Source organism: Opisthocomus hoazin, chromosome 9, assembly GCF_030867145.1.
Source record: "Opisthocomus hoazin isolate bOpiHoa1 chromosome 9, bOpiHoa1.hap1, whole genome shotgun sequence".
Lineage (NCBI taxonomy): Eukaryota > Metazoa > Chordata > Aves > Opisthocomiformes > Opisthocomidae > Opisthocomus > Opisthocomus hoazin.
Window position 1 is genome coordinate 38169698 of NC_134422.1, and position 23308 is coordinate 38193005.

Below are 23308 nucleotides of genomic sequence, written 5' to 3' on the forward strand. Positions count from 1 at the left end.
TCACTGGAACTAAACACGTTGTGCTTGCTTTGCGACAGTAGTTATGGCCTCAAGGAATATGTACTGCAGGGAACGCAAAATAATTCTGTGGTATTGTTGAATGCAAGGATATCTGTGTGTCGTGGAGAAGTATGGCAGATTAGAGAGTCTGTAAGTCTGTGCCGGTGAGTCCCGCTGGACCGAATTCTGCTTTGAATCCCACAGCAGGGACTAAAAGGGGGGGTGAGGCAATAATTATTCTGTCTCTGTCTGGGGAAAACTGCAAAAAGAGAATATTGTCTTAGAAAATGCTGAAGTGACTAGCCAAGAATGTTGCAGCAAACTTGCGTGGTTGTAATGTAAAACTGTTTCTGTAGTAGCTCTAGTCCAATTACAGACATGGATCAACGTATGCTGTAAGGAGCTTTGTGTCTTAATAAAGATGAAGTGCTTTTTTTCTGAATGAAAGGTAGGCACTGTCTGCGTTGCATTTGAATTTTTAGTGCTTTAGGAGATGGAATGTCCTGTTCTTGTCTTGTACATCTCTGTGTTTCGATTTCTAGGAACACCTGTTGCTAACGTAGCACGAAAGAAAGGTTCAGGTTTGTAATGATCAGTGTGGCTTTTTCTGATTTGTGTTGCTGTAACACTGAGTGAATGAGTTGATAGTTTTGGTTTTGATTTAACAAAGAGGAATAGTACTTTGTAAATAGGCCCAAGAAGTTACTGGGATTATGTGTATCTTGGCAAAAAAAAAAGTTACAACTTCTGCGATGCATTAGAAAGCAACCCAAACTAAGAATATTCAATTCACTGATCAATATTTAAAGGAAAAAAATGTTTTGCTGCTGTTGGCTTAAAGTGCATTGTGCAATTATCTTCGAATTTGCCAGCTTCATTTTTATGCTGAGGGGATGGGGTGGGTTCTAAGCTTGCTGTGAGCTGCTGCTGATACACAGTGGGCTCTTAAAATGATTAAATGAAAGGGAGAAGACCAGAAAAAATATTTGACTTGATGTGAAATGGAGAGCCAAAAAACAAATGCAGCAAGAACTGAAGGAGAAGTCTAAGGGAGACTAGGGAACTGTGATTGAATGGATAGGTAGATCAGAAAAAAGAAGGGGGGAGCAGAAATGTAGGGAAGGCTGGCTAGGTATGGGAGGAAAAATGAAACCGAAAACAAGCAAGAAGGATCAGCAGAGTTTTACACGGAGTATGGAAGTCTTAAGGCTGAAGTAAAATTTGTAGGTGCCATATTGGAAGGGGCATCTTTTTTATTTATTTAACTTTCCTCCTAAACTAGAGTGTGCATACTTAACTTCTGAGTAGCAACCATGTAAGTCTGATAAATTCAGAGCTGCCAGGATTAGGTTTTGTGGTCTACTCAAAATATAATTCCCTTACCACATTTTTAGATTAATTTTATTTATACATATATATTCGTAGCTGTCTTCTCTTGCATGTTCACTGTCTCTTGTTTCTAGACTTTTTCTTTTCCCCCAAAGGGTGTGAACTGGGTAAACCAAGTCCCTCGGGTGAATAAAAAATAATTATCTAGGTAAATTCCAGTTAGGGTTAAAAAGATGCACTGGACTGTCTTGTCCATTACTGTATCTTTATTCTGTCTGTCCATTCAGATCCCTCAAACACTATTTTTATTTAAAATATTTTTGGTAACCACCTTACTGTTCTGAAACTTGCTGCTGCCCGCACAGTGAGAAGGAACATCTAACCTAGCATTCTCCGGGTAGCTACAGCCCAGCTCTTGCTAGCAGCTCATTAGAACTTCAGCAGCTGCATTTGCTGCAAGTGCTGAACCCTCAAAATCATCCCTTTTCCCCCACCCCAGCCATCTGTAGTACTCTTCCTCTGCTTTGGAATTGGTTGTGGTATGTGGAAAATACAATACATAAAAATCGTATGGTTTGGAGTTGATTGACATGGCTGATTCCTTGCAAAGCTGCTGCCCCCTCCCTTCTTTGATGTGGAGTACTAATGTGAGTAGAGTGGCCTCGCTAATAAAATGCTCTTAGAATGGAGCTTGGCGTTTGCTAATGACGATCTTGGGAACAGGGAGGAGCGTGCCGAGGCATTGGAATTGCATGGTTTGAATTAGCATTAATAAATAGCAGGTTTTTCCCTACAAAGAAACATATCTGTGATCTGGTGGTCTATTCATGTTGCTTGACATTATATTTATACAATTCGATGTGTGCTTAAAAAAAAAAATTTAAAAACTGCTCAAACAGATTACATGTATTGAGATTGGAAAAATTTGATACCTGCTTTCCATGATACACTTTAAATTCCATGTAAAATCTATTAGCCTAATTACTTTTTTACATTAACTTGCATTTCTGTCTGAGGTGGTGACCGTGACTGTTTATTTCAGTTTTATCTAATGAGTATTTTGTTCCTCAGAAAGCAACAGTGTTCCTTTTGAAAATAAAAAGAAGCCCTCGGCTTACTAATGACCACGAGAGCGTCAGTGCCTTTCTCGGGGTCCCAGCCCACCTACGTGCCCTTCCTGCGGGCGCGTGTATCTGCGCACGCCGTACCTTGCCCTCCTCTCTCTAAGCGCGTACGGTACAGTACTGGTGTATTCCCAGCTCCTGCCTGGCAGAAGACAGTGCTGGGTAAATGATCCGCTCTGTTGTGCGGCTGTGGCTGGGATTCGGTCTCCTGAGGGAACTCAGACTGGCGTCGGCTTTTTTCTGGGCTGTGTCTTTCAGCCTTGGATAACCTGGCTCTGTTGCAGCGCGCGATGGCAGCAGCCTGTGGCAGGCAGAGCCCAAGTTACATCCACAGCCCAGTGAACCACTGGATTAGGAAATTCAGAGCTTAGTCCATGTGGTTATTTAGCACTGCACTAGAAAAATAGGGAGCATGGCACAGCGATTGTGCAGTTGTGATTCCGTAGGCAACGGAGATGCCACTCTCGGTAATCGTGAGTTTGCAAAATTAGTGCTTGGAGTGAGATGTAGTTGGAATGTAGGTGTGGATTATCACTCAGAGGCAGAAAGTACTTATACTTACTAGGACTAGAGCTTTTTGAGATATGTAGTCTGGGTGTATATCTCCAGCAGTTCCTCAAAGTCCTTAATTAATCTTGTGATTTGTATTTAGCAACCAATAGCAAACTTAAAATGGCATTCTTCAGGTTACTGAATTTCATCTTAAACTCAATTTGATTTTTATACCATGCACTAACAACTTTGTTGTTATTTTTGTGTCCTTATTCAGGTCTACTCAAGGAAGTAGAACTTTTAGCAAAGGAGAAATTAGAGCTTCAGTGTCAGGCAGAAAAGGACCATTCCAACTTACGCTCTCAGATGAAAGTTTTGGAGGTCGAACTGGAAGAGCAGCTGAATAGTAATCAGGACCTGGCTACACAGTTACTGGAGGTTGCTGAATTAAAACAGCAAATTCAAGTTCTGGAAAAACAGCTTAAAAACCAGCGGCAATTCATGGATGTAAGCAAGCTTGGTACCACATTTCCATGGTTTTGGAGGTGATGAATACTCCTCCTAGTTTGGGACTGAGACTGGGAAGATGGTTCCTAAAATGCGATACTTTCCGTTTTGTTTGAAATTAAGACCTTGGTATTCTAGTATTGTAGAAGAAAAAAAAGGGGTAGTTTTTTTTTAATTCCTGTTCTGTAGTATTAAAGGTTTTTTTTGTTTTGTTTTTATTAATTGCTAATGGTAGTTTGTATGTACATTGAAGTCAAAAAGTCTTTCAGGACTACTAATAGTTGTTAATTATTTTTAGGTGAGCATAGTTTCTTCACCGCAAAAACAAACCCCAAAATCTTCTTATACTCAATATTTTAATGACATGCAAAGTTTCTTAAAAAAGGTTGTCTCTGGCTGGGCTTACAGGAACAAGCTATAGAAAGGGAACATGAACGTGATGATTTTCAGCAGGAAATTCAGAAACTGGAAGAACGATTAAAACTTTCATCAAAATCCCAGACTTCAGGAGAGCCCAAAGACTCCAGGGTGAGTAAAATCACACTTAGTGGCCAAATGAGTTTGTTTACTACAATTAAATACCAAAACCTGTATTGTCTTGGGGCACTGGCTTTTGAGAGACTGGGAGGGGGGGGTTTGTTGTCACCCAGAGGGCAGCTTTTCCCCCAACTGAGTGGGCTGCGCTGAGGCAGTGAGAGTCTACTTAACGTTATTTCTTATGGAGATGGAAAGAAATGTTCCATGTGCGTTACAGTAACTTTTTGCAGCCTATGAGTCTGGTTTACTTTTAATTTCAATTTTAATTGAGGAGGACAACAATACAGACACTCTGCTCTACAGAGCACGCCTGAGGCATGACTTCTGCGTTCTAAATGTGTTTAGGTTTTCCAGCTAGAACAGTTGTAATAAGAGATGTGCTTTGCATGCCTTGTCGTATGTAAGTTTATAAATCAGTCCTTTTTTTCACATGTTCATTTGTTTGATGCTTGGTTTCAAAGATTAACTTTTTTGTTTGCTTTTTTGGTGTTTCCCCCCCCCCCCCCCCATACATGAACATTATGCAGAACTATGAATTGATTCTACAGGTACGGAAAACAGCATGAACCTCTCTAACTTTTCTGTCCCTTTCCTTCCTATCCCTTCTAATAATTAGATCTGCTTTGGCTTTTTTTCTTGTTCTTGATATGTCAAGGCTGCTTCAGCTTGACTTGGAGGTAAGGATACACGTTTCAGAGAGGCAGAATTCTTGCAGGGAGTGAGGAACTGCTGTCAATTTAATTTCCTGTACATAAGTGCTTCAGTCTCCTGGCTTATTACTCAGACGTATTACAGGCAGTTACTTACTGTAAAAGAGCTTTTTGGCATGAAAGAAGATGAGGTTTGGAGTACGAAACAGATAACAGAATTACGATGATACGCTGTGCCTTAGCCTTCAGCTTTTGTTTGTAGCCCTGCTCTTAAGGCAGCTCCCATGTGTATACTACTTAATTTCATTTCTATCTATTCATTTATGTACAGTTCATGAAACTGTGTACTTTGCTGTCAGAGAAGCAAATCTTGTAGGAACAACTGAATCTGTGATAGAGTCAATTTTCCATGCTGGAGGGCACCTGATTGTCACTTGTCTCTGTAACACCTGATAGGTCTTCATTAGGCTGCGCAAGAAGTAGAGCGATTACATCAGTCTCGGTGTCTCATTTGCATGAATGCTGTTATCTGGCATTAAGATTTTTCATGTCCATCACACGCATGGTCTATGTGTTATTCACACTGTGGCAAAGATTAGAAAAAGAATGGCAAAGAGTTTTGTTCTGAAGGCCACATGACTTGTTGGATATCTGCTTGTACCCAGATGATGTACCTCTGGGGCACACAGAATCATAAAGGAGGTATGTCAGGTTATTCAAAATAGGTCAAACTGTGAACACAACAGCGTGCCTTCTATCCAAAGTAGTAGGTGGATGACAGTTAGTTACTCGTGTGCTGGTGGATTAGTGAAGAGGAAAAAAATTAAGACTAGCTGCTGTAACTTTGCAACCTCTCTCAGAAAGGATTAAAACTTAATTGGAGAAAGGCACACGAGGTAACCAAGCAGATGACACTTGTGAGTAGGGTGAGATATGCACGCAATCTGTGCCAAAATAAAATACCAGGGTTTAGACAGTTCTTGTACGGTTGTTTAATGCAGCTGTAATGTCGGTGATTGCTTAACTCGCTGTGAAACAATTTGGTTCACTTGAACTAATTTCTGCATGTGGGAGTTAGAGCATAAGTTCTTAGTTGTTCTCTCCGCTGCTCTCTAGGGCCAAGGTGGAATGATTTTGTGAAAAGAGTGCCGACTGGTACTGGGAACTGCCATCTGAGAGCATGCCGTGAGGGTGAAGGATGGAAAGGTGCTTCCTCAGCTGCAGAATGGCAGCATTAGCTTTCTAGCAATGTGGTGTTTAAAAAAAAAAAAAAAAAAAAGTTTTTCACATTTAAAGTGCCCTACTGTCTGGGATTCTGGTGATTCATGCCAAAATTTTACAGCATTAGGAAGTACCAAACTTCTAAATGAGTTTTTTCATTCCGAAAAGCTTTTTTTTAATTGCTGATGAGATGAGAAGGGAATAAGATATGTACATAATTAAGCAATTGTCTATGTGCCTGCAAGCAGTTGAAAATATAATGTTAATAACTTTTGGTTCTCTTAACCAGTCTGTGATGCTCTCCATGCTTATTAATTTGACTAAATTAACTCTATTTTTCTGTATTTTGCTAGAAGGTGTTTTTATGCTTTAGTAATATCTCTATAATATTTTGAAGATGTAAAGTTCTGTATCAAGAAAAAGAATTTTTATTTTATAGTATTGAAGTGAAATCTGCATAAATTCAGACACTTATTGGTCAACAAAGCACTTATTTTGTAAAATCTCATCTTCCTTACTCGTTGATACTGACCAAATTATTTCTCCTTTAGAAGGTTTCCTATTGCTTTCCTCTCTGAGCTTGCTTTCAGTGTGCAGAATGACTTTATCACTTCTGACGTAGTCTCCGTCACCCTCGGTTCTCTCCTGCCTCTGTTACCCACCAAAGCTCCTAGCCTTGCCTTTGTGCCAATTACTGGGATGAATGAGTGACTGTTTTCCTGCAGCTCTGTGCATGGTTGGATCTCAGTGAGCTAAAATGCAAAATTGTTATCCTCTTCATATTCAAGCGATTTTTGGAAAAAGAGTACCTGTTCTATGTTACTACTGTGAATCTCTGATTTGCAGGAATGGAGTATATTGCACTGCATATTTACCTTTCAATTCTTGGTATCTTTCTTTAAGCTGGAATTCCTCAAAGGAAGGAGTTCTGAGGTTACAGAAATACATCTAATGCTATTAGTAAGAATTCATGAAATCTTGGGGTTTTTTTTTTAATCCTAAATAAACAAACAAAAAAAAAAATCAACAAAAGAACCCCGCGCCACAAGGGCCCTTCTGGTGACCACTGGGCCTTGAGAGTATGCCTTCATCCAGCACTTTGCTAGAATACTGCAAATATTAAGAGAGAGGAATCAAATGTGTATTCAAGAGCTGCTGCATTTGGAAAACGAGACTTTACAAAGTTACTTGTTCATCCTTTCTGTCCACATCTGGTTTTACTTTCACCTGGGATCTTAGCGTAGTTTAGTCCATAGTAAAACTTCACCTACTTTGACATGAAATTACTATGGCTTCCAACTGGAAGTTTGTTATATTGCCTGAATATCTGTATATCATTTCTGTATAGGTAGAATCTTTGCAAGCACAAATAAAGGAGAAGATAGATGATTACAATAAGCTGTTGTTAGAAAAGGAGCAAAACCACCGAGAAATTACAGCTCGTGATAAAGAGATAGAAAAACTGATGGCACAGATCCGAGAACTGGAGCACAGCGGTGCTGACGTCTCAAAGACTGTACACCACTTGGAACAACAGCTGCAGAAAATGAAGAAAGTGGAAACCGAATTGAAACAAGTAATTTTTAAATACTTCTTTAAATGGAAGTGGGGTTGTGCAGTCATCAATGACTGTGTTACGGTGTTGTTTAGGCACCTAGTGGTGAGTTACTGTTGTATTAATGGCAGGTGTCACAGCTGCAGCTTTAAACAAACTCTGGTTTTATGAACTATAAGCCTACTTCCTACAGAGACTGCTTTTTGACAATTGTCATACTTGCATGCATTAGAGCTGCTCTTTTGCTTCTCTGGAAGTTCCTGAGAAAATAATTAAACATCATGGATCTTCAATAAATAACAGTGTTTAAATTCATATCATAATTGGTCGCTCTTCTTGCTGTGTGCCTTCAGAGCCAGATCCGCTTGCATACTCCAGAATTTTTAGTGCTCTGTTACTACTGCAGATTGTAATTCTTAACTCGAAGCTGTGATTCATTCCATTTGGCAAAGGTAACTCAGATGTTGGGTAAAATACAAATACCTTTTTTGCCACCTTGAACCAAATGTTTCAGTTTCCTCCCAGCAGTTTTCCTTGGTTAAGTATTGTTGGTGTGTTTGTCAAGTCAGAAGATTTGAGAATGGCATGATCTAAACTAAATTTGTTAGTTTAATTGCTAATTCTGTAACTATTTGCTTCCATTATTTTTCATTTTTAAAATATTAAACAAAATATATTTTTGTTTTAGCTTCAGCTAAGGTGATACAGAGTAGCCAGTCTCAGTGTATTAGGTGCTGTTACTCCCATCTACTTGGCACTTGTGAGATTCCATCTGGAGAGCTGCTTGGTTTTAGACTCCCATGTACAAGACAGACGTTGGCGTACTGGAGCAAGTCTAGCAAAGGGCCAGCAGGACGGTTACGGGGCTGGAGCAAATGGTTTTTGAGGCGAGGCTGAGACAACAGGGTTTGTTTGGCTTTGTGGAGATCTTACTGTTGCCTCCAACCACATAATATGAGGTTATGGAGAAGATGGAGTCAGACCTGGAGGTGCACAGTGAAAGGATGAGAAGATAAAAGCATAAACTGCAACGAGGGAAATTCCAGTGAAATTGTGGGGGGAAATGGCTGCACAGGGGGCAGCTGAATGTTGGAAAAGGGGCTCAGGGTGGCAGTGACATCTCTGACTTGGAGATGTTCAGAATTCGGCTGGCTGAGGCCTTGAGCAGGGCCATGCTGGTTCTGCTTTGCATCGGAGGTTGGACCAGAGAGCTCGAAAGACCCTGCCCAGCTTAAGCTATGCTGTGATTTTATCCAAACACACAAAAGCCGCACCCGTTAGCTTTCTGTATGACTTGCCTTGGGGTGGGTGGAGACTGTGGTGCTGCTGTTGGCACATTGCTCTTTCCTCTGAAATCTTAGCTTGCTGATAAACAGGCTTTCTTTATCCGTGCAGATTCAAAATGTTCTTTTAGCTGTCTGAATGTCCCAGGAAATTGGTCTTTCTTAAAAATCCTATATAAGCCAAATTCAGACTTTTTTTTGTTTTCTTTTTTCCCCGAGAAACTAATTCATCAGATTTAAACAAGGCTGTACTGTTCAACTTGCCAGCTGTAGGCATTGTAACAGCTTGACTTGAAGCAATTTTGTGCAGTAAGTTCCAACAGAGCTCTGAGAATGATTGATTGCACGTCATGAAATTTTTCTGTAATGATACACTTGATGTGAATGGCAATTACGGATCTTTTATCATCCCCCAAATTCCAGCATATGAAAAATGTAGGTATTGGAGATCATGGGTACTAGTGCTAGTAAGAAATAGGTCTAGAGAGAATAATTTTGAATATGAAATGGTATCTTTTTTTGAAGAATACTGACTAAACTCACAGCTAGCGGATCCATTTACCCTGCCGTCATGTGCACGGAGCAAGTATTTGTTTTCTCCTGGTCCAATTCCTTCTAGTTGTTTGGGCTGCTGATGGGTAACACTGAGGCTGCTGCTCAGGGTTGTGCTGGGAGGGTTGCTCGTTTGGGGTCTTGGAAATGGGGCTCATCTCAGGAGTCTGCTGTCCTATGGATTTTGGTATCGGTGGAAAGAGGTACCACATTAGACTACATCTGTGTGGGCATCCAGAAGAAGGTTTTACAGCGAAGCTGCATTACACAAAGTTCTGATTTTTTGCCTGGGTTGCCACTTGCTTTTGCTGGGTCACTGTAGCAACCTCGGGACATAGCAACTGGAGAATGCGAGGAGAAGCTTCGCTTTTGTGTGCAGAGCCGTGCCACGAGCTGCGGCACGCTTGCAGCTCTGCTGTCTGGTACGTGCAGGAACGTCTGAGGTAAGGCAGCCCAGTTCTGCAGGAATCTGGATTTGCACATCATTGCTGGAGGGGTTTTGTCAGTGAGCAAGATGAGCTTTAGAAGTGAATAACGTCTTATTTTTAGTTGATATAAATGGAAAAAAGATAGGCTCTGTTGTTGCTTGGGTTTCATGGTTACATGTGTCCTTTCGTGTACAGCAGCAGTGGCAAGAAGAGTTCATTTTTCCCTTCAGAACAAACAATTTCTGTGATAGGTGCTTTCCTACCCAAAAAAGTGCAGTTGATACTTTCATAATTATTACCTTTTGGTTTTTTATCCTGCCAGTGGTATTAGGTGTGAATGACACAGATGTGGACCCTCACTGCCTGCCTCCCCTATAATTTCCTTTCCTCTCATGTGCCGTGTGTGCCTGGACAGCCACAGAGCTGGCCCGAAAGCTGGGGGCTAGTGGGTGGGTAGCAGGTGGCCTATGCAGTGTGGACGTGAACTGTTTGCAATACCTGTTCTTGGGCGTGCTGTTTTGATACTGTGATACAGCATTACCTTGGTAATTTATATTTTTATTTTTTAATTGATGCTTCTTTCATTGTAGGATCAGTAGATGCTATATGCATGTACTCTGGGTCTCAGTTCTTTTTGATTAGAGAAAATATGGTCATATTCTACTTATTTTTATGGCAAATCATATGATGAGTCTAAAATAACCCTTCCGTGAGAGGTATGTGTATTGAGCTATGGAGAAATTTTTAAAATAAGTAGAACTATGGTAGCTTGCCAGACCACAGATCTGACAGAAACTTAGGGCTGGTGCTTCACATTCTGACTTAACATGGTGTATTTATAGTAGGTTTTTGATCTACCCAAAACTCTCTGTCTCTTGAATTTAAATTAAGTCTCCGCCTCATAAATTTAGCTCGGCAAATATATAGTATCATAATAAATTTGGAAATGGCTACAAGAACAAGATGTTTGGGTTATTAGATATATAAAATGCTGTGTGATTGAGAAAGTATAATACATCACTGAATGCTAGATTTTCAGAAGTTGTTAAACGTGGGTTAGAAAAAAATAAAGGGGTGAAAACTTAAATGAGCCAAAAACATTCAGTTGTTTTGAATTCCTGTTTCTTTTTAGGCCATTGGGATCACGTACTTTTCTTGTGCTGGGATTTGTCAGGGATGCTGAAGTATGTCGTCGGGATTGTTTTGCTTACAAATCTGACAACAATTAATTCTAACATTAAAAAATATATATTTTGCAGGATAAGGAGGCGCTGCAACAGCAGCAGTACAACAACCTGATTCAGATCTCTGCCCTCCAGTCTAAACTGGACGAAGCGAGGCACAGGGTACCAGCAGACGGCGGGTCTGCCCCGGTGCTGAAGGAGCAGTTGCAGGCGGAGCAGGAAGCACTGCAGACCAGAGAGAGAGAGGTAAGAGCTTTGGCAAGGTCCTCTAGACTTACGGGTCATTCATGTGACTGCAGAAACACTTTGGGCAAACTTCTGTACTGGGAATTTAAGCCATTCAAAAACTCGGTGACTAATGGTGTGGCAAACATGCCTTCTTACCCAGTACTGTCTCTGCTTTGGTGTTAACTAACCTTCCTTTTTCTTGGTTTGTTCTGTTTTGTAATCCCCCTGTCTGTCCGTCTCCCTTGCCACTGGAAACTGTCTTGTGATCATTCACATCAGCTTTGAGACTGATCGATATCTGTTGTAAACCGATTTTCATTTCCTTCCAAAGTTGAATTGGAGCAGGAGGTAGATATATTTCTGTTTGAAAGTGGGCAATAATTCCTTTTAAAAAAGGAAAGGACGGTTACCTATAATGGTGTCATCTGACCTTCTCTATTTTATGAGCCAGAAAATGTTAGCGATGAGCTCTTGTGCCAAGCTAAGCTGAAACCTGGTGTAATTGGTTACGTTATCTAGAACTTTTATTGGATTTACATGCACAGATGCATACACATCCCCCCTGTATGTTCATGTGATATTACATAATTATTTTAGTGTCTGTAATATACAAACATACAGACCAGTTTAGAATGTGCAAAGAACAACAACATGGGTGATCCTCCGGTTAATTGTACGCCATTGTTTCAATAGCAGCAAGATAATAAAAACCTTGATTATTCAGAACAGAAGTGAACAGATGTTTTATGAGCAGTTAGATATTATTATTTTTTTTTAAAGAAAATGGAAAACCACTTTTGCAATACTTTGGTTTCACAGCTGAGGGGCTGGAACACTAGCTTCTTACTCCCTTTTTGTGTCTCAAGTACTTTATTAATGCAAATTGATTAGAGAGAGTTTAAATCACAGAATTTGCCGGTTACTTGCTGGCAGTAAAGAAGACTATGAATGAAGTTTTATCTTTGCTGCTTAAATAAGAGGACTTAATTGAAACAACTATGCGTTTTCTTCTTTTTTTTAGATTGCAAGCTTGTTAGAGCAACTAGAACAATATAAAGATAATTTGGTCAGTAAAAACGAGGAGATATTGCAGCTGAACTTGCAGTTAGAGATGCAAAAGAACCTTAGCACTTCCAGCATCAGCCAGCTTCAGTTGGAGAATGCACACTTGAAGGTAGGTTTCCTCAGCTTCAGCATGCACCAGCTAAAACCTTAGAAGACCTCCTTTCTTGGGTGTTGTGGTCTTCATCTCATGATGTTATAAATGGATACTTAGTTTGCTCTCTAGTCAAGGGAATATTGCATTACTGTTACAAGGCTAATGCTGGTTACTGTAGAACAAAAAACCCCGATCCTCTAGATTCATGCTTATGGCATTATCTTCTGGAGTCATTGGATTTAAATAAAAAGCTTAGCTTTTTTCTAGCCCTGACAGATTATGAACTGCAGTGTTTTGCGTGCATTGCTGACCTCTGTGGCCATAGCAAATGGTACAAGTTACAAAACTGATTGGTTGTCGGTCTGGTGGCTAGAGTATTCCTGTCTTACCTTGAAAGTTGAGAAACGTTGCGGCAGTGGTACAAATCTAAACAAAGCAGCTGTGGTTGTGTTCTTGAGTTCTTTGAGATTATAGTAAGGAGGAGAATGTTTAAATGAAACTCTTGGTTCTGTTCTGCCAGTAGGTTGTGAGAGAAAGTAGGTCCTTTCTAATGAGATTGCTGGTTTTTCTGATCAGGAGGATCTAACAAAACTTCATGTGAAGCAAAATCAGGACCTGGGTGTTAGCGATTCCTCAGTTTTGTCATTCCCACAAGCACTACTTAAAGAAAAGAATGAAGAAATCGATCACTTGAATGAGCAGATGAAGAGGCTCCAGCACGAGCTAGAGAACAGTCTGAATAAAGTAAGAATACTGACTGTCTTCACTGCTTGATTTTGAGGGAAGCAAGGTATACAGAATCTTACTGTAAATGAAATCTATTTGATAATTCTCTTAAAGTAGAGAGTATTCTGAGTAGCTGCCAGCTGAAGTGTGCAGTTCTTCCTGCTGTTAAGTGTGATTTAATGCCTGCATGATTCAGATTTAAAATGTAATTTAAACTCTATGTGCAATAGTAATTCTACCTACATACAGTAATATTTGGACCTTATCCTTTTGCTCAGGTTGTGGAAGACCAAAAATCTGAAATTGAAGAACTCAAATCACTTGTTGAGCACCTTCGCGGTGACCAGGAAAGGCTGCGTAAAGACAAAGACGAAGAGGTAGAGCAACTCCATGGAATAATTGAGAAGCTTCAAAAAGAGCTGGCACAATTTGGACCAGTATGTCATGAAGTTAGTGACAACCAGGATGATCTCTATCAACTTGCTTTGGGAGAGCCAGTGGAGAACCTTCAGAACGAGTTGAGGAAGGGACTGGCGGATTGTCAGGGCGATATTGATCCAAACAGCAGAAATGCATTGCCTCTTTTCAAAGTGAGAGAACTTCAGGAGGAACTAGAGCTTGTCTCAACTGCCAGAGAAGCTCTGCAGCAGCAACTCGAAGAGAAGGAATCGCGATTCAAAATGGAAGTCGAAATTTTGGAGAAAAAGTGCCAAAAATTACGAGAATCATCAGAGCAGCATGTTGCAGAGCTAACCTCTCTGAGAAAACAATATGACGCGCTTCAGGAAGAGTACAGCCTTTTCCAAACACATTTTTCTCAGAGAGAGGTTGAAGCAAGGATGACTTCTTCCCGCATTCAAGAACTTGAAGATACTGTGAGAGAAAGGGAAGCAAATATTCTGGAGAAAGACAGGCAGATAAAGACAATGGCAGATCAAAGAGAAGCTGACACAACCGAGTTGCAGTGCTTAGCAAAAAAGGCAGCAGAGCTTCAAACAGAGTTGGAAAAGAGAGATGCGAATCAGGCTCAAGATGTTGATAGTCTTCAGCTAGAAGTTTCTAGGCTTGATTTCCAGGTGCAGGCGCTGAACCAGAAAGAAGTAGCATATCAGAGAGAAATCAATGAACTGCAAGATACCACTGCAAAACTGAAAGATCAGATGGAGGCATATATGAAAGAGCTTGAAGCCTTACAGTTGGAAAGAGGTGAACTTCTTTCTCAGTTGGAGTTGTACAAGCCAAAGGAGCAACGTGATTGTGAAGAGACTGACCTTCTCAAGCCGTTTTGCTGGAGAGGAAAAAAAGGCGAAGCCCTGAAAAAAGGAATGGAGGAACTGGAAGAACTGGAAGCAAACACTGCTCAGTCATTTGCAGTGCTGGCTTCTGCTGCTGATAAACTGGTGTGTTTGTTGTTTTTTTTTTTTTAAATAGTATTATTTGTGTTTTAAAATCATCCAGGTTTGTGTGTCATAAAGCCCTAAAGTTTATCCTTTTCAGTGCTTTAAGAAAGGGTGAAGATGAATACTGTGGCATAAAAATGGCTGTGGCGAGTCAGTCGAGGTCTGTCTATCTTTGTGTAGTTTCTCCAGCAGTGGGTAGAGGTAGGTGCCTGGAAGGTTTAGCAGGGCGAGGACATGCGGAAAACTGATCGAGTCAGTTTTTCTGAGCTGGATATGGTTTTGGGCATGGATCCTAAGGTACGGACTGGGTGGAGGTGGCAAGGTGTTGGCAGTGGGGGATCTGCAGGGGGGCCTCTGAGAAAAGGCTGGGGCTGCTCAGTGCTGGGCCCAGCTGGTTCCACTGCAGGACACAGCTGAGCCCATTGGCTATCTGGGCGGCACCACTGTGAAAACACATTTAAGAAAGTGCAAAACGCTGCACAGGCAGTGAGGAGTGAGGGAAAGAGTGTGACAAACAGCCTATGGAAGAGACCGTGCTAGAGCAAGTATCCGCACTGCAGGGGAGGAGGCAGAGAAGTCTGGAATGAAGGAGCAAAATTGAGACTGGGGAGAAAAGGCGGGGAGGCTGTTTCAGTGTTTGTTTCTTGCCATCCAACTCTAATGGCAAGAAATTAAATAAATTTTCCCCAAGTCAAATCTGTTTTGCCAGTGAGAGTAATTGGTGATATTCTTGTCTTTATCTTCACCCGTGAGCTCTTTCCACTTTTATTTTCTTCCCCTGATCTGTTGAGGAGGGAGAGGGAGAGAGCGGCTGGGTGGGCGTCTGGCAGCTGGCCAAGGTCAAGCTACCAGACTGTGTTCCCTGTGCTTTATGGCTGTCTTGGAGAACCACTTGGAAATACTTTCTCATGTATCATGTTTTCTTAGAAAGTTTTACTTACTGTGACTGTCTCTCATATTTACTCTGAATCTTTTCTAGAACCATTTGCTCCAGATAACCCAATGTGCACTTTTGGAAAGCAGTAGGACCCAGGTGACCTGTTTTTCAAAGAGCTGTAGTGGTCTGTCATATATTAACTTTACGGTCTTTTAAGGCTGGCTTACAGAGGTGATAGGTGTTAGTAAGGTGACTTACGTGAAAAGTTTCTGAGTGCATAGGAAAGGAAATAAGTTAGGTGTCAGGCTTATGTGGATTTTGGGCGTCCTGACTGGCAGTATGACGTGGATGTGAAAATCCAAGGTGGTTGACTTGTGCTGTACTACTTGCCCTTTGTAATGAAAAGGGAAGATGGCTTTTCAGCACGAGGCAGAAATGATGTTTTATAGGTAGAATTACAGGATTTCCAAGTTAGGCAAAATAAGTGAGCTTTTAATATTGGTGTCGCTCCTGGTAAAAACCTGCTTGCAGAGTTACTGTGATGTTACAGAATGTTTCACAGTACTTTGCCATTTCGCTTCATAGCTCGGCAGTCACAACAGGATGCCCATTCTTCGTTTTAAAACCTACTCAGTATTAAGAGCGGATTTTCATTAGACTTTCATCTGTTGTCTTTGAGCTACACTGATGTAGTTAGGATGTATCTTACTCAAGTTATACTTGAATGCCATCTCTCCTTAATTAAAGATATGATAGGACAATTACTTTGTAAAACCGTGTTTATTTTTTAAGCAGAAATCAAGAGTGTAGCTCTCCTCCAGCTGGAAAATACCTGGTTGTGTGCAAGGGTCAGAAGAACGGAGGAGGCTGGACATGTATTGTGGCCATGCTAGCTGTGTTTCCCTGTTGGCCTGTTAGAGGTGGCGGTTGGGTAGGAAGACTTTGGTCTGACCTGGTTTTAGGGAGTTGAGAAATGGTGTGCAGTGTTGCTGATCAGCAGAGACCCAAGTTTGTTGTCAGATGCTTGGAAAAATAAAAAATAAATGAGTAGAGTACCCCTGTGGGAGCAGGGTGCTATAAAGGTATGGCCTTTCCAAACTTTCAGATATAGCGCGTTGGTATGTATGGCTGCTGTGTGTCTCGCATGATGGGACACATGAATCCGTGTTGCTCTTCCCTCCAGTGGCTAGAAGCAGGTGGTTGACAGTTTCTCCTGCATTGGAATGGCAGGTGTAGGAATCGTCTGCAGATTTCTTCACTGTTTCTTCCTGGTGCCCTGGGTCAGGAATTAAGCCTTAAGATAATTTGGGAGATTTGTCATTAGGAAAGTAATGGGTTTTGAGTTGTATTTATTTGAAATATATTATATTATATATATTTGTGGAGTCTCCTTCTCTGGAGATATTCAAGACTCGCCTGGACAAGGTCCTGTGCAGCCTGCTGTAGGTGACCCTGCTTTGGCAGGAGGGTTAGACTAGATGACCCACAGAGGGCCCTTCCAACCCCTACCATTCTGTGATTCTGTGAAAGTAGAAAGATTATCTACACAGCTAGGATTACTTTTTTTTCCTGATTGATACAAAAGTCAGCTCTGCAGAAACACGTTTGTTTATTGTACAGATTTTATTTTTTTTCTCCTGTTGATGATATGCAAAAAGCCTGCTTAGCTGTCACATAAAATATACTAAAGTGTCGGATCATTTTTACAGAAAACCTGGGAATAATAATAGATACGACTATTAAATTTGAGAAGATCTTTTTAAATGCATGCTTTTCGGTTTGTAAAATTATACTTAAATTCCATTAAACAATTAATGTGTTGTTTTATTGTAGGAAAAAGATGAAGTTATATTTGACTTGACAACTCGCAATATAAATCCAAAAACTCAGATGAAGCAATCACAAGAAAATGTCTTGACACAGGAATTGGATGTCACCAAAAACTCTGAAGAGGAGCAAGTTCTGAAAAAGCATTGCCAGCAAATGTTGGAAATTCACCAGACTCCTGATTCTCCAAAACACAATTTGAACACAGGCAAAGACACTTCAAAAGACTTCCAGAATTTTATTGCAGATATGGCTTCGTGGGGCTCACCTGAGATTGTGAGAAAGCAAGATATGAGCGTGGAACTTCAACCGGCGCTTCATCTGACACCCTTTTCGGAAGGTGAAAGCCCAGATTTAGAAATTATGCACACCAGGTCATCTGTGCAAGAAGAGAACTCTGTATTGCTGGGATATTCTAACCTGTATGAAAATAGCAGTGAGGAAGCGGCAGTGGGAGCAGATAGAAAATCTCCAGCTTTCTCTGAAAGCACCTACTCTGTTGATGATGACCAAGACATGGAGAAGATTTTGGTAAGTGATATTTTGTGTCTGATCTCATTCTAATTCTCACTGTCAGATAGTGGAGCAAATTCTGGCCTGTATTAAAACACTGTTTACCACTGCTTCTAATAATTGAAAACAGTCTTTCAAAACCTAAAATTGAGCAATAAGCTGCTTACAGCAGGCTTTGTCTCCTGCATGTGTATACGCTGCTGACGTGGTGTCAGTGCACATATGGGTGTTGCTCTTGTGCTCTCAGAAGATTTGTTGAGAGGACTCTTCAAATCCTGGTGCTCTTCCAGTGATGCTACTGGGAAGTAATTGATAAATTTGTGATAATAACTTCATGTGCAAATAATTAAGCTGAAACCTGTAAAACATTTTTGCTACCATGGTACCTAATTTACTGTAACGGTTCTCCAGTTACTAATATCTATTGTTGAGTGGTAGAAGAGACTTTTCCAAAATTGGAGAATAGAATTTTTTCTTGTTAATGGAAATATTATATATATTTGTGTCTGTATCACTTCACTAGAAGATAAAAGTCTGTACTTCAGAAAATTAATCTTTGGTTGTACATTTTTGTGCCTTGCTCTTGAAGGGCAATTAATTATAAATACATGTCTCTTCCTTAAGAATATTGAAAGGGAATAAAAAAAAAGAGATGGAACAGGTTCCAAAGGGCACCAGTGTTGCATTCATTGTGGTATTTGCTATCTCTAACGCTATGGTCAAGTAGGCATTTGCTAAAATCTGCACTAGTAACAGAGTTGTTATAAATGCAGAAAACTCTACAGCTGGATTCAGAAAGCTAAATTAACATGAAAAATTATTTCTCAGCAGATGAGAGAAGCTGATAATCTAACTTTAACCCCTTCTGATTTACAAGATGATGTGAGATCAAGAGCATCTGCCGTAGATGCGATGAGCGATGGATATGGCAGCAGTAAGTTTAACTTTTTAGATTCCTTTCAGCTTTATAACTTCGATATAAAAATATCATAATGTTCCCTCCCTCTCCTGTTTGCTTTTATTGTAGATATTTTATTTGAAACCTATGTCTTTGTCAGGTCTTTCTTTGTTTAGAAAGACTTGTATATTTGTGCTGGTGAAAGTCTGGTTTTACCTTTACATCTTTATATACTGAAAAGGAGGCATGGCGTTTTAGTGAGTCCTGACGTAACTACAGCGCTTTCTCTGGTGCTAAAGGCGTCTTAGAACCTTTTTACTTGTTTAAGTTAGTTGAGATCTCGGTCAACTCACTTCAGCTGACCCTGTGCTCATACTAGCAGAAGAAATCATGCTTACTTTCCAAGCAGTTATGCCAGTTTCAAGTTCTTTTTCTCTTTATAACACTTGGGGGGGGCTGTCTTCTTTCTTCAGATACCAGCTCAAATTTGGCAGCTAAACTAAAGCAGGAGCTACAGACGTCAGACCACCTAGACGCTGGTTTCGTGGCTTATCTGCGGTACCGTGGAATGTTTCCAGATACTATGGAATCAAAGAGAGAAAACGAAATACTTTCACCACAGCTGAAGGTAAGAAATGATTAATATAAACAGACCAGCAAATTCAAACTGAAACAGTGAAAAAGAAATGCTCATATAAAGTAGTTAGCTGCTACCTTTACACTGTAAACTGTTCTGTAATGGTTTAAACTTGAAGTTGATTATGGTTCTTGAGTCATTTTTGCATCTCTTGTGACAAATTTACTGACGCTTGTCTTGCTTGTACTTGCTGGATTTAAAAAAGTTTTCCTAGGACAGCACTAGTGGTGGTACAAGGACTGATTGATCTGATCCATGGGCTTGTCTTGGAGGCTTTACAGAAAGCCATTTCATAAATAAGCGCAGCTAGCTGACACCATGCTCCCCTGCCTGTTTTTACCATTCTGATGAGATGGAGAGCTGTGGCAACACCACGGCAAAGTGTGGAGGGATTTCTCAGAGTCAGTTCAAGGAGCGTGAAGAATACACAGAAGTCTGAGCAGTGATTGCTTATTCTCTAGTCAGCCAGGCAAGTTTAAGAAAGTAAATGCCTGGGACTCAGGTTTGGTGCTGCAGCTGAAGGAGCTCTTGGGCGTTCCAGGAATTCCAGCTGGTGAAATTCGGTGCTCCAAATCGTCTGGTGTATGAGGCTGGTGAGAAGTACCTGGATAAGTGCAGTAGGCTGCAGGGAGTTCGAAGACTTGAAGAAACTTGAGTAGTAAGAAACTGGAGGATATATACTTCCTAGAAAGTGGCTGCTGCCTCCTTAAATGTTTAGCAGATTCTTTCAGCTTGCTCAGCAAAAGGAAGGAAGATCTGTGCAATGAAGGAAAGCTGTGCAAGGTGCTAGGGGAGGGTAAGCCTGAATTCAAACTCAAGCTGACTGACGCTAGTAACTCACAAGATGGAGGAGACTGGGCCTTCATCGCTGCTCGAGGCAGAAGGAAAACTCTTCCCCCATCTTCTGAATTGCCAGTTCATAACTGGCATGATGCTCTGTGGTTGGAGAATGAAGAGCACGTTGAGTAACTGACTTGATCCAGGAAAAGCCAACCATGCAAAGCTGAAGCAACCCGCTACTCGCATTAGAACCAGTGCCACTAGAAAAGCATGTAAAGTATTAGTAACTGGAGATTACTTACTGAGAGGTGCTGCAGCACCTGCTTGCTGTCCAGACAATTTCTGTAGAGAAGTTTACTGCCTACCAGGACCTTGTGTTCATGACATTGCTGAAAGGCTGCCAAGCCCAGTGAACGCTACGGATAATCTTCTGCTCCTACTGTTCTATCTAGGGTCTAACAATACTGTAACAGGGCAACCTGGAACCATCAGAACCTTTTAGCATTGATCTGTCCCTCAGATCAATGCTAAAAGCATTGGGACCACAGGTGGCATTCTCCTCTGTCCTCCCAGTCAGAGGAAGGGGTCCAGCATGGAGGACACGAACAGGTGAATGCCAGGCTATGTAGCTGGTGTTAAGGTATTGGTTCCTATGGTCATGGATGCACCTTAGAGTAGCTGCGTCTGTTCACCTGACCAGGTGGGACAAGAGCATCTTCACCAATAAGCTGGCCAAACCTATAAGCAGAGCTTTAAATTAAATTTAGCGGAAGAAGGGGATGGAGTTTTGAGCAACAGAGAAGAGACTGGGGCTGCTGATGTATTGGGAACCAACAGGGTAACACCTATGAAATGCCTTACAGAAACTGGGGCTCATTTCTCCAAACATGTGACTCATGGACAGCCCAAGTGAAGTGCCTGCATACCGATGCATATAGCATGGATAACAAACAGGAGGAGTTGGAAGTCACTGGGCAGCTAGAAAGCTAGGATCTAATTGCTATCACGGAAACTTGGGACACATCACAAGGGCTACGAAAATGATCCAAGGGCTGGAGCACCTCTCCTATGAGGACAGGCTGAGAGAGTTGGGCTTGTTCAGCCTGGAGAAGAGAAGGCTGCGGGGAGACCTGATTGCAGCCTTTCAGTACTTAAAGGGAGCCTATAGGAAAGATGGGGACAATCTTTTTAGTAGAGACAGCAGTGACAGGACGAGGGGTAATGGTTTTAAACTAAAACAGGGTGGGTTTAGGCTGGATATAAGGAAGAAATTCTTTACAATGAGGGTGGTGAAACACTGGAACTGGTTGCCCAGAGAGGTAGTGGAGGCCCCATCCCTGGAAACATTCAAGACCAGGTTGGACAGGGCTCTGAGCAACCTGATCTAGTTAGTGGTGTCCCTGCTCTCTGCGGGGGGGTTGGACTAGATGACCTCTAGGGGTCCCTTCCGACCCAAAACTTTCTATGATTCTATGATCACGCAGTTGGAATGATGCAATTGATGGCTATAAACTGTTCAGAAGAGACAGGCAAGGAAGGAGAGGCAACAGTGTTAAAAAAATAAAAAATGATTGATAGTACAGAGCTGTCTCTGAAAAACAGAGTCAGGACTGTTAATTCTGGGAGAGTAAGCTTTCAGTTGTTTAAGGAATTTGTGGATGGGACTCCCTGGGAAATTGCCCTTGGGGATAAAGGAGCAGAAGACAGCTGGCAGCTATTGAAGGACATCTTTCTTAGACCACCCGAGCTTTCGATTCCCACGTGTAAGAAATCAGGCAAGGAAGACAGGAGACACGCATGGCTGAGGAAGGGCCCCTTGGTCAAACTAAAGTGGAAGAAGGAAATGTGCAGGCAGTGGAACTGGAGATGTAGCCTGGGAAGAGTAAAGGGACGCTGCCTGGATGTGTAGGGGTGGGATCAGGAAAGCTAAGGCACAGCTGGAGGGGAATTTAGCAAGGAATGTGAGGAAGAATAATAAGAAGGGCTTCTACAAGTACATTGGACAGGAAAGGAAGATTCAAGAAATTGTGTGCACACACAAACATGATGAATAAAACAGAACTAATGACAACCAACAAGGCTGAGGTACTCAACAACTCTTTTACCAAGTTTTCGCTGGCAATCACTCTTCTCCCATCCTAAGTCCCTGAACCTCAAGACAGGGGCTTGGGGAATGAAGTCTCTTCTGTAGTAAGAGAAGATCGTGTACAAGACCACCTGAGGAACCTGGGCATACACAAGTCCATGAGACCCAAAGAGATGAATCCTGGGGTCCTGAGGGAATTGGCCACCAAGCTGAGTGGTGCAGTTGATTCACTTGAGGGAAGGGATGCCATCCAGAGGGACCTGGACAGGCTGGAGGAGGGAGCCCATGTGAACCTCATGAGTGTCAGCATGGCCAAGTGCAAGGTCCTGCATGTGGATTGGCGCAACCCCCAGTATCAATACAGGCTGGGGGATGACAGGATTGAGAGCAGCCCTGAGGAGAAGGACTTGGGGGTGCTGGTTGAAGAGAAGCTCAACATGACCCGGCAGTGTGTGCTCACAGCCCCAAAGGCCAGTGGTACCCTGGGCTGCATGCACAGCAGCGTGGGCAGCAGGGCGAGGGAGGGGCTTCTGTCCCTCTGCTCCGCTCTGGTGAGACCCCACCCCCGGGAGTCCTGCGTCCAGCTCTGGAGCCCTCAGCACAGGACAGACCTGGAGCTGTTGGAGCGGGGCCAGAGGAGGCCCCAGCCATGATCCGAGGGCTGAAACCCCTCTGCTGTGAGGAAAGGCTGGGAGAGCTGGGGCTGTTCAGTCTGCAGAAGAGAAGGCTGCGGGGAGACCTTAGAGCAGCCTGCCAGTATATAAAAGAAGCTTATAAGAAAGATGGAGAGGGGCTTTTATGAGGGCCAGTAGCAACAGGAGAAAGAACAACAGTTTTAAACTGAAAGAGGGTAGATTTAGGTTGGACATAAGTAAGAAATTCTTTCCTGTGAGGGTGGTGAGGCACTGGCACAGGTTGCCCAGAGAGGTGGTAGATGCCCCATCCCTGGAAGTGTTCAAAATCAGGTTGGACAAGGCTTTGAGTCACCTGATCTAATGAAAGATGTCCCCATGCCCATAACTGGGGGGTTGGACTAGATGATCTTGAAAGGTTGCTTCCAACCCAAGCCATTCTATGATTCTGTATCTAAAAAATCAATAATTCTCAAAGAGCATAGTTTCACAGCCTTCATGGAAGAGGTGCATTTTATTTTATCTTAAGACACAGGGGGTTTTTTACGCGGTTTCTTTCATGGATCATCAATCTAGACTTTACTGGCTGTAAGATCTGAGTGCATATTCCAGTACTGAATGCCTAGTTTGAAGACTTCAGTGTGCTGCTGTTGATAAAGTTTGCTAAAAGTTTTCATCACTTA

At 41.8% G+C, this 23308-nt stretch overlaps 1 protein-coding gene across 10 annotated transcripts in view; it reads left to right on the forward strand.

Annotated features, from left to right (window-relative positions):
* The window catches only part of PCNT (pericentrin), a 94906-nt gene that overhangs the window by 49355 nt on the left and 22243 nt on the right, over positions 1 to 23308 (forward strand). For 6 of the 10 annotated variants that reach the window (XM_075429698.1, XM_075429708.1, XM_075429699.1 and 3 more), the window contains 12 exons: positions 543 to 581; positions 3223 to 3452; positions 3861 to 3980; positions 4517 to 4537; positions 7209 to 7436; positions 10938 to 11108; positions 12112 to 12264; positions 12826 to 12993; positions 13254 to 14375; positions 17086 to 17610; positions 18421 to 18526; positions 18964 to 19118. In XM_075429698.1, the coding sequence (XP_075285813.1) occupies positions 543 to 581; positions 3223 to 3452; positions 3861 to 3980; positions 4517 to 4537; positions 7209 to 7436; positions 10938 to 11108; positions 12112 to 12264; positions 12826 to 12993; positions 13254 to 14375; positions 17086 to 17610; positions 18421 to 18526; positions 18964 to 19118 (3038 nt within the window). The remainder of the gene's footprint in view (positions 1 to 542; positions 582 to 3222; positions 3453 to 3860; positions 3981 to 4516; positions 4538 to 7208; positions 7437 to 10937; positions 11109 to 12111; positions 12265 to 12825; positions 12994 to 13253; positions 14376 to 17085; positions 17611 to 18420; positions 18527 to 18963; positions 19119 to 23308) is intronic. The other 4 variants (XM_075429700.1, XM_075429703.1, XM_075429706.1 and 1 more) reach the window with 4 other exon arrangements.